The sequence below is a fragment of the Garra rufa genome, chromosome 17 (assembly GCF_049309525.1).
Source record: "Garra rufa chromosome 17, GarRuf1.0, whole genome shotgun sequence".
Lineage (NCBI taxonomy): Eukaryota > Metazoa > Chordata > Actinopteri > Cypriniformes > Cyprinidae > Garra > Garra rufa.
Window position 1 is genome coordinate 35,469,382 of NC_133377.1, and position 11,508 is coordinate 35,480,889.

General features: G+C 41.8%; 1 protein-coding gene across 2 annotated transcripts; it reads left to right on the forward strand.

Annotated features, from left to right (window-relative positions):
• Positions 1-129: 129 nt before the first annotated feature.
• On the forward strand, positions 130-4,112 carry mrpl24 (mitochondrial ribosomal protein L24). Of its 2 annotated transcripts, none has more exons than XM_073822394.1 (6): positions 130-252; positions 491-677; positions 1,744-1,839; positions 1,928-2,031; positions 3,601-3,731; positions 3,854-4,112. In XM_073822394.1, exons 2-6 carry the CDS (start codon positions 495-497, stop codon positions 3,988-3,990), a joined length of 651 nt encoding a protein of 216 aa, XP_073678495.1. In that variant the 5' UTR covers positions 130-252; positions 491-494; the 3' UTR covers positions 3,991-4,112. The 2 variants fall into 2 exon arrangements, with proteins under 2 accessions (XP_073678495.1, XP_073678496.1); XM_073822395.1 differs by having other exon boundaries at positions 132-252; positions 494-677.
• Positions 4,113-11,508: the final 7,396 nt, after the last annotated feature.

Sequence of the window (11,508 nt, forward strand, 5' to 3'; positions counted from 1 at the left end):
AAAAAAAGACTATAATAACTAATAATTGTAAAAAAGTTTACTGGCTGTGGTTTATTTTGTTTATGTTTTTTGAACGTTTTTTAATCGAGTCTTTTATTTTGACATCTACGTCGCTTGGCTCAGAAGGAAAAGGAAGTAGCGCATGTTCTACATAAGTTTGACCCTTGTGAGTGTAGAATTTATGATTACCACAAATTAATTCCGTTGTTTTAGTTAAATGTATATCTAAAAGAAGCCTCAGCAATAATTCAAGTAGGTATAATTCCACTGTATTATGTGAGACTTGTACAAAAGCCTTGCGGATAATTTTAAAGCACTGCTTGCAAAGCCATTGTAGCATTACTGTCAGTGAATAATATATCGCCTAAAATATCATAGTTGTCTTTATCATAGAAGTGCACAAAAATGATTAAGTCAAGTTTAGATTTCATACATAATTTATTGATTGTCTGCAGATTTTTTAAATGTCTCCTTGTTTTATTGTCTCCAGCAGCATGAGACTGACAGCGTTGCTTTCTATGGCAGCAAAAGCTGCATTTCCTCATGATTATCGTTATGGGACAAGCAGACCGTGGACAGTCGCAGCTAAACGGCTCAATCCACCCGGGAAAAAAAGAAGAAAGGTGTTTGTTGAACCTATTACAAATGAGGACTGGCACGTCCTGAGAGGAGACACTGTAAGTGGTTATTTTTGTCTTTTATATCTTGAAAATATTTCATATTTATTGGGCGTTTTCTTCATTTTTTTTACCCACCTGTCTGCTTGCAGATCAGAGGCACATTTTAACCCACTGAAAAAAATAGTACAGATATTGTTTAAATCAGGGGGTTTCAAACTGTGATCTGGGGACCCAGAAGGGCCTGCGAGGGAGTGCCTACAGAAGTTTACAGAAAAACAGTGGAGAAAAAAAAATTATAAAATAAATCTGTAATTAAAATTGAGGATTAAACCGATTTAAAAAATGGTTAAAATAAATGAGCACAAAATTGATTCACATTGATAAATCATAATACATATTTTATCTAACAGTACAGTACAGTCATTTTTCAAACTTAATATCATTATATTTGGGGGTCCTTTTCATTTAAAGGAGTAGTTCACTTTGAGAACAAAAAATTACGATAATGTACTCACCCCCTTGTCATCCAAAATGTTCATGTTTTTCTTTCTTCAGCCGTAAGGAAATGATGTTTATTGAGTAAACATTTCAGGATTTCTCTCCATATAATGGACTTCTATGGTGCCCCCGAGTTTGAACTTCTAAAATGCAGCTTCAAAGGCCTTTAAACGATCACAGCCGAGGAAAGAGGGGTCTTATCTAGCGAAACGATGGGTTATTTTCTAAAAAATTTTTTTACAATTTATATACTTTTTAACCTCAAATGCTCATCTTGTCTAGCTCGGCAAAACAAGTGTTTGAGACTAAAACGTACATAAGTTGTAAATGTTTTTAGAAAATAACAGATCGTTTCGCTAGATTAGACCCTTCTTCCTCGGCTGTGATCATTTAGAGCCCTTTGAAGCTTCATTTAAACTGCATTTTGGAAGTTCAAACTCGGGGGCACCATAGAAGTCCATTATATGGAGAGAAATCCTGAAATGTTTTCCTCAGAAAACACAATTTCTTTACGACTGAAGAAAGAAAGACATGAACATCTTGGATGACAAGTTTTGATGCTAGTTTTGTATTATTTCACAATGTATATTTATAGAACATACCATTTAAATCTTTTTTAAATCAGGTGGAGATTTTGTCTGGAAAGGACAAAGGAAAGCAGGGCAAAGTTGCTCAGGTGTTCCGGCATCGAAACTGGGTTATACTCGAGGGACTGAACACGGTAGGAGTAAAACTTTCTTAATGTTTCTTTTAGTTATAATTGCATTGCAGTACAGCACTTTTAATCATTTCAAACACTTTTATTGCAGCATTACAGGTATATTGGCAAATCTGGAGATTACCGGGGTACTTACATCGCCAGTGAAGCCCCTGTGCTGCTGAAGGATGTTACATTAATTGACCCTACTGACAGGTGAACATCAAACATTAAATTGAGTAATAAATATAGTAGAATTCAAGGCACCTGGCTGTTCATTTACAGTTAAAGTCAAAAGTTTACACACACCTCGCACACCTGACCTGAATAAGGTATTTCACGTAAAAGATGTTTGTAGTCAACAAGAGAAAATAATAGTTGAATTTATAAAAATGACCCTGTTCAAAAGTACATACACTTGACTCTTAAAGGAACACTCCACTTTTTTTGGAAATAGGCTCATTCTCCAACTCCCCCCTAGTTAATAAGTTGAATTTTACCGTTTTGAAATCCATTCAGCCGTTCACCTGTTCTGGCGATATCACTTTTAGCATAGCTTAGCATAGATCATTGAATCCTATTAGACCAATAGCATCACGTTCAAAAATGACCAACGAGTTTCGATATTTGTCCTATTTAAAACTTGACTCTTCTGTAGTTATATCATGTACCAAGACCGGTGGAAATGCAAAGCTTCAATTTTCTAGGCTGATAAGATTAGGAACTACACTCCCATTCCGGCGTAATAGTCAAGGAAGTTTGCTGCCGTAATAAGGCTGAAGCAGGAGCAGTAATATCACGCAGCACATGTGCAAATGCTAAACTAGCTGGGAACTCATTTCTGATAATACTCCGCCTGCTTCGGCCATATTACGGCAGCAAACTTCCTTGGCTATTACGCCGGAATGGAAGTGTAGTTCCTAATCTTATCAGCATAGAAACTCACAGCTTTGCATTTCCACCGGTCTTAGTACACGATATAACTACAGAAGAGTCAAGTTTTAAATACAACAAATATGGAAACTCGTTAGTCATTTTTGAACGAGATGCTATTGGTCTAATAGGATTCAATGATCTATGCTAAGCTATGCTAAAAGTGATATCGCCAGAACAGGAGAACGGCTGAATGGATTTCAAAACGGTAAACCCCAACTTATTAACTCGGGGGAGAGTTGGAGAATGAGCCTATTTCCAAAAAAAGTGGAGTGTTCCTTTAATACTGTGGTGTTACCTGAGTGATCCACATGTATTTGAACCCTTTCCAACAATGACTGTATGATTTTGAGATCCATCTTTTCACACTGAGGACAACTGAGGGACTCACTGATGCTCCAGAAGGAAACATGATGCATTAAGAGCCAGGGGTGTAAACTTTTGAAAAGAATAAAGATGCTAAATATGAATAAACTAAATTTACCCTGATCTTCAAATTAAAAAACTTTTCATGCCTCGGCTCTTAATGCATCGTGTTTCCTTCTAGAGCATCAGTGAGCATTTGAACCTTCTGTAATAGTTGCATATGAGTCCCTCAGTTGTCCTCAGTGTGAAAAGATGGATCTCAAAATCATTGTTGGAAAAGGTTCAAATGCACAAAAATGCTGAAAAACCAAAGAATTTGTAGGACCTGAAAGATTTTTCTGAAGAACAGCAGGCAGTTTAACTGTTCAGGACAAACAGGCAACTCATACTAAACAAAAAAAAAAAACATTTGAACAGGGTAATTCACATTTTCATTTGCAGAATTAAACTTTTGAATTCAACTGTATTGTGTGTAATGTTTCTTAGGAAGCCCACAGATATTGAATGGAGATACACTGAGGAGGGCGAGCGAGTGCGTGTTTCTGTCAGGACAGGACGGATTATTCCCAAACCAGTCTATCAGAGAAAAGATGGCATCATTCCCCAGCAGTGGAAAGGTGGGGTTTCTGAAAGTAAAAAAAAAAAAAAAAAAAAAATGCATTTCTACCTCTTTTAGACAATCAAATATTTAAAAAAGGCTCAGCTATCAGAAATCTGAGAGTGTTTCTGTACCTTGCAGATGGACCCAAAGACACATCACCGGAAGACACACTTCAGAAAACATACACACCATCTTTGAAAACCCTTGAGGAAGAAGTTATGGAGAAAATGAACATTCAGGAAGATAGGAGGCCTCGTAAAAGCTACTGGTACTGAGTTGCCACAGAAACTGTGTATTAAATGTGTGTTTGAGCTTAACAACATTAGCAAGATAATTTATCATGGAGATATATTGTGTGTGTTCTGCAGACTTTTTCAATAAAAGCAACTCAGTTGTACTCTGTTTCTTTGTTTTTATGATACAAACACATGCTATCAGCTAATACACATGGCTAATTTTCTTACAGATAAATGCTGTTCTTCTGAACATTCTATTCATCACAGAAACCTGAAATAATTCTACTGCTTAATTTTATAGCTGTTTTGAACATAATAATAATAATAAATGTTTATTAGCAGCAAATCAGAATATTATAACGATTTCTGAAGGATCATGTGACTGTAATGATGCTAAAAATTCAGCTTTAAAATCACAGGATTAAATTACATTTTAAAATATATTCAAATAGAAAACAGGTATTTGAAATAGTAATTCAGATTTGTACTGTTCTTGTTGTACTTTTGATCAAATAAATGCAGGATTGGAGAGCAGAAGAGACCTCTTTAAAAACATTAAAAACTTTTGACTGGTTGTGTACATTCTAAACATACCATAGTTTTTAGGTGAATTTACGGTGGCCGAGAGAGCTCAACGCGCTGCAACTTAAGAAAACGCATGCAAACTGAAAAAAACGACAACAAATTAAGAAAACATCTTCATCAGTTTGACAACACAGGCGCAAACTCAGAAACACGCTGCAAACACACAAAAGCGCTGCAAACACAGGAACGCGCTGCAAATAGCACGGACCACAACGGAAATGTTTCAGGGGGACCTCAAAAAGTGACGAACCCATCTGGGACCTGATTATTTGTTCAGTGGCTGTTGGTCAGAGCAGAGGTGTTGTCGGTGAACTAAAAGGTGATAGTTCATCTTTATCACCTTTTAGTTCACCGATAACACCTCTGCTCTAATAATCAGGTCCCAGATCACACTTTAATGTTTCAGATCATCAAACACATTTAAATATTAATCAAAGGTAACGCAAGTAAACACAACATGCAGTTTCTGAATCAAGTTTTTTATTATAAAGGGAAAACAAAATCCAAAACCACATGGCCCTGTGTGAATAAGTGTTTCCCCCCTAAACTCAATAACTGGTTGGGCAACCCTTAGCAGCAACAACTGCAATCAAGCGTTTGCGATAACTTGCAATGAGTCTGTTACAGCCCTGTGCAGGAATTTTGGCCCACTCATCTTGGTAGAATTTTTGTAATTCAGCCACTTTGGAGGGTTTTCAAGCATGAACTGCCTTTTTATGGTCATGCCACAGCATCTCAATAGGATTCAGGTCAGGACTTTGACTAGGCCACTCCAAAGTCTCCATTTAGTTTTTCTTCAGCCATTCAGAGGTGGATTTGCTGGTGTGTTTTGGATCATTGTCCTGCTGCAGAACCCAAGTTCACTTCAGCTTGAGGTCACGAACAGATGGCCGGACATTGTCCTTCAGAATTTTTTGGTAGACAGCAGAATTCATGGTTCCATTTATCACAGCAAGTCTTCCAGGTCCAGCAGCAGCAAACCAGTCCCAGACCATCACACTAGCACCACCATATTTTACTGTTGTATGATGTTCTTTTTCTGAAATGCTGTGTTACTTTTACGCCAAATGTAATGGGACACACACCTTAAAAAAAGTTTAACTTTTGTCTTGTCAGTCCACAGATTATTTTCCCAAAAGTCTTGGGGATCATCAAGATGTTTTTGGCAAAACTAAGACGAGCTTCGACGGGATCACCACCTTATTGTGGTGGGGCACTTTGCGTGTCTCTGTGACCCCTAGAGCTATGTCGGCAGGAGTCTTGTACTCCTGGTAGGGCCACCCATGCCGAACAGGTCAAAGGGTAGAGGCCAGACCAAGAGTGATCCCAAATGCCTCAACGATGGAGTCGCCGGAAAGTGGTGGGTGTGAGAGAACCACCATAATGGCTGCAAAGTCTGAAGAAGGCAGTCCCACCATCACGTGGGTAAACCCGGAGGGGTACAGTGGCTAGGGGAGTAAACCCTGATGACAAATCTGCCTTTGGGGACAGGCACAGGCGGAACCCAGCAGACCGGGCTACCGGCAGCCCCCTGCAACTCCTTTCAGACGAAGGTCGTCATGGGTTCCCTCATGCCACCGGAGGACCATCTGGAAGGAGCCAAGATGGTGGGAGTGTGGAATGCACACCTGCACCTTTACCTTAATCCTTATCTATGTGCAAGCTTCTTGCTTCCCCCTTGCTCCCCCCACCTTACCCCCCCCCACCTACAAGTCCTGTGGCGATGTGGAATGGTGGTAGGCACAGGCCAAGGATGTGGCTAGGAGTGCCTAGCCAAACCATGCACACAGGCGGCAATGGAGTGATGGTCGTTGCAATTGTGGGATGGAGCAGCACATTGCTCCGGCAGCTTCTATTGCGACTGAGCAGTCCCACGCTGCTCACCCCTGAGATGGGGAAGGACCTGGAAAAGGTGGTTCAAAAAATGTCTGCCCCATACACTCTGGGCGGTAAACCGCAACCGCCGGAGCATCCCACCATGCGGTCGTAAAATGAAAGAAAGAAATAGACACTTGAGTATTGCTTTATGGAATGTCCGCACCTTGTTGGACCTGGCTAAAACACCTGACAAGCCTCATCGTAGAACAGCACTTGTGGCCCTAGAGCTAGCAAGGTGCAACATCGATGTTGTGGCCCTCAGTGAGACCAGACTTCATGGAGAGGACTCCCTGACGGAGGTTGGTGCAGGGTACACCTTCTTCTGGAAAGGGGACCCCGAAGGCACTTGCCGGATCCATGGAGTTGGTTTTGCTGTGAAGTCCAAACTGCTGCAGCATATCCCTGAATCCCCTGTCGGCATCAATGAGAGGCTTATGACCTGGCGCAACCCCCTTGTAAAAGGATGCTTTGCCACCCTCATTAGTGCCTATGCACAAACGCTTGCTGCCGAGTCTAACATCAAAGAGGACTTTTACCTTGCCCTCGACTCTGCCATAAGAAAAGCACCAGCCACAGACAAACTCATCCTCATGGGAGATTTTAATGCCAGAGTGGGCATAGAGCACCTGGTATGGGATAAGGTAATTGGCCGGCACGGAGTTGGGAAGATGAATGACAACGGCCTCCGGCTCATTTCTCTCTGTGCAGAACACCAACTGGTCATCACCAACACCATATTTCAGATGAAGAACAGATTCAAAACCACCTGGCAGCACCCACGCTCAAAACACTGGCACCTCCTAGACTACGTAATAGTCCGTCAGAATGACTGGAAAGATGTCCTCTCCACTCGAGTCATGCGCGGAGCAGAGTGTTGGACTGACCACCGCATGGTCAGATCCAAGCTCCTCATGAGTATTAGACCCCGTGGTCAGAGGACAGCCCCAAAACAAAAAATCAACTGCTCAGCACTTAGTAGCCCCACCTCACGAGACCTTTTTCGACAGCTCCTCGCTGATAACCTTAAAAAGATCCCGGAGGAATTAGCCGACTGGCCAGCACTGCGCCAAGCCATCCATAGTGCAGCTTCAGAGGCATTGGGCCAGTCGAGGAAACACCACCAGGACTGGTTTGACAGCAATTCGGCTGAGATACAGACACTCCTCAAAATAAAACATGATGCCCATAAAGCTCTCCTGTCCTGCCCTGGATCTCCTACCTTGAAAGCCACCTTTAATGCAGCGAGATCTACAACCCAGTGTGCCCTCCGGATCATGGAGGACACTTGGTGGGTGAAGAAGGCGGAAGAGATACAGCGCATGGCAGACTGCAACAACTCGCAGGGCTTCTATGATGCCATCAAATCCCTCTACGGCCCCAGGAAGAGAACGATTGCTCCAGTTCGTTCAGCTGATGGCTCGACTCTTCTTAAGGACCGCCATGAGATTCTTGCCCGCTGGGCACACCATTTTGAGACTCTCCTCAACCGCAATAACCCTGTTGATATTTCTATCCTGGATAACATCCCCGACGTACCACCAGTCACACATCTCGATAATCCCCCTCAGTTCCTTGAGACACGCCAAGCCATTGTGAGTCTTAAAAACAATAAAAGTGCTGGACCGGATGGCATTCTGGCAGAGGTCTTCAAACATGGAGGGTACCTCCTTACACGCCTTCACCTCCTCATTTGTCACATCTGGGAATGTGAGATCCTCCCACAAGAATGGAAGGATGCCAATATTGTGGTCATCTACAAACAAAAAGGGGACAGAGCCGTGTGTGGCAACAGCCGCGGAATCTCCCTCCTCTCCATCGCAGGGAAAGTGCTGGCAAAAATCATGCTCAATAGGCTAGTTAAGTACATCTCAGAAGCTGCACTCCCGGAAACGCAATGTGGCTTCCGAAAGACTAGATCCACCATTGACATGATTTTTGTCTTAAGGCAGTTGCTAGAAAAAAGCAGAAAGCAGCGCACAGACCTCTACATAGCCTTCATTGACCTCAGCAAAGCATTCGACACTATCAACCGTGAGATGCTCTGGAAACAGCTTTCCAAACTTGGGGTACCACCCAAATTTCTCACCATTCTACAGCAGCTGCACAATGGGATGTAAGCCAGAGTCACCACAGGAGAACTTCAGTCAGAGTTCTTTAATGTAAATGTTGGGGTTAAGCAGGGCTGTGTCTTGGCTCCAGTCCTTTTCAACCTCCTTCTCTCTGCTATCACTCACCTTTTTCACTGTGCCTTAGGACACAAGGATGGTGTTCTTTTTGAATACCGCCTTGATGGAAGCCTCTTTAACATCCGGAGGTTGCAGGCCTATACAAAGACTAAATCCTGTTGTATAGCTGAACTACAATATGCTGATGACTGCGCGATTCTAGCACATAGTCCTGAATCCATGCAGCACGCCCTCAACACAATAGCCAGTCTCTACCAATCCTTTGGTCTTCAGGTTAACATTAAAAAAACTTAAGTTATTTCCCAAATCTTCTCTCAAACCTCTCCATCCCCCAGCTTCCATATAAACGGTGTCCCACTTAAAAATGTAGATCAGTTCACTTACCTTGGTTCAACTCTGTCCTCTTGCTGCTCCCTTGATATGGAAATACACACCCGTATCAAAAAAGCCTCTTTATCATTCGGTCGCCTTCGTAGCAGGGTTTTTGAAAACCGAAACCTGAGGGTCAGCACCAAGGTTGCTGTTTATAATGCCGTGTGTGTCTCCACCCTGCTTTATGGGGCGGAAACATGGACTCCATACAGCCGACACATCCCACTCTTGCAATCCTTCCACATTCGCTGCCTCCAGAAGATCCTCGGCCTCTCCTGGATGGACCGAGTCCAACATGCGGAAATCCTACAGAGCACCAACTCTATCTGCATGGAAGCCGCTGTGGCTAAGAAACTCCTACGGTGGATAGGGCACACCAATCATATGCCGGACCACCGCTTGCCTCGCCAAGTCCTCTACGGCCAACTACAAGGCGTCAAACGAGCAGCTGGTGGACAAAAGAAGCACTACAAGGACTACATTAAGGGACTTTTAAAGCATTCCAACATCAATCCCATGCAGCTTGAAGCTCTGGCACAGGACAGAGCAGCCTGGCAGGTTACCTGTGCCCGAGCAGTTTCACAAATCCACAACAAAGACCAACAGCAGAGAGCCGAAAGACGCAGACTAAGACACCAGAGGGCAGTCGGGGCTCCTCTGTCCTCTGGTTTCCCTTGCACCACCTGTGGACGAGTGTGCGGCTCAAGGATCGGCCTCAATGCCCACGAGAAGTGGCACCAACGGCAAAGTCGTTGACCCCCTCCCCAATCCCGAAGCAAGCGTCATCATCGGAAACGATGGACAGCTAAAGAAAAGATGTTGTTGTGGGATCTTTTGTGACCATTTGTGGATAATGGCTCTCACTGTGGTTCACTGGAGTCCCAAAGCTTTAGAAATGGCTTTATAACCTTTTCCAGACTGATAGATCTCAATTACTTTATGTTTTAAGTTTAAACACTTTTTCATACAGGGCCATGTGGGTTTTGTTTCCCCTTCTTAAAAAAAACCCTTAATTAAAAAACTGCATGTTGTGTTTACTTGTGTTATCTTTGATTAATATTTAAATTAGTTTGATGATCTGAAACTTTAAAGTGTGACAAACATGCAAAAAAATAAAAAATCAGGAAGGGGGCCAACACTTTTTCACACCACTGTGTGTCCATCTATCTGTCAATCTGCCTGACAATTCTCAATCTCTTTATGGTAGGCTAAATATCATAAAAAACACATTATGTAGGATAGCGGTTTGATCTACAGCTTCTTGAGAGGAGCTTTGGGTCAATTATTTAATTGCAAGGCTGTTGTATAGGGGAGAGCGGGGCACAACCTAACACTTTTTGAATTTCGCGGTTTATGTAAATCCACTTGGGGTTCAGAGTACAATTTTTTTCCACATTATTTTCACACTTGTCTAGTACAAATATATCGCTTTGTTTCATATTTACAGTGTATACGTTTTTCGTTATTTACCTCAAAAGAAAGGAAGTGAAACGTGACAACATGCCCCATAGATGGGGTACATTGTAACATCTGAGGGGCACGTTGTAACGCGACCATATGACAGCTTAAAATGTTATCTGATCGAATGAAAAAAATATACACAACAAACTAAAATATTTTGTCAGTAAAATACATGTGTTAACTTTTTCAAATGAAGTAATGACCTTTTTTTAAAAAATAAAAATGGTATAATTTTGGAGTTTGACAATGAACACATCGCAACAATGCTTTGATCGGCCCTGATCGCAACACACAGCTGTACAGTAGTTCAAAACAATGTGGACAAATAAATGAAACACATATAGACATTAAGAAAAACACTCCCGTCCCTCCACACACAGCTCTCATAGAGCATGACACACATAAACGAGCCAAAATGCTTTACATTTCTTGAAATAATAACATCTGAACATTATACATTGATTGTCGGCCTATATTCACCTGTTTCTTGTGGTTTCTTATCAAAATCCTTAGAAGTAAATCGTGTAAATTGCACCGCTTATGTCATAGAATAGCATAGTTTAATAACAGCGGGGCATATTGTAACACAGTGTTACATCGTTCCCCATCTGCGCCACTGGAGTTTCAAAACAGGTTAGTGTCTTCTGCTGGTTTGTCAAGCATTAATAAACTATCTAAACTGATAAATAACAAATTGGAGATTAAAATAATAGCAGTTTTGTCTAACTTTAAATGAATACTAAAAACAGAAATGAAAAGTTTACTTCAGCCAGAAATGTACTTTTACTATTGTAAAATAAATATTCAGCGATATCTTCAAAATGCTTTTGAATTTTGGTGATCTTTTTTCTCTGCATAGTGTTGCTATGGCAACTAATAAATACCGTAAATTTGGTTATGGTAGCGTGTGTGGAAATATTTGAACCACGTGTGTTACAATTAACCCCGCGTTAGGTTGTGCCCCGCTCACCCCTACGTTACTTTTTTTAATTGTCAGGGTAGGCCATGTTTATAGATGACATTCCACTCCAGTCCAGTTGGTGTCAGTGTTGCTGAATCCTGTGAAACGGTACAG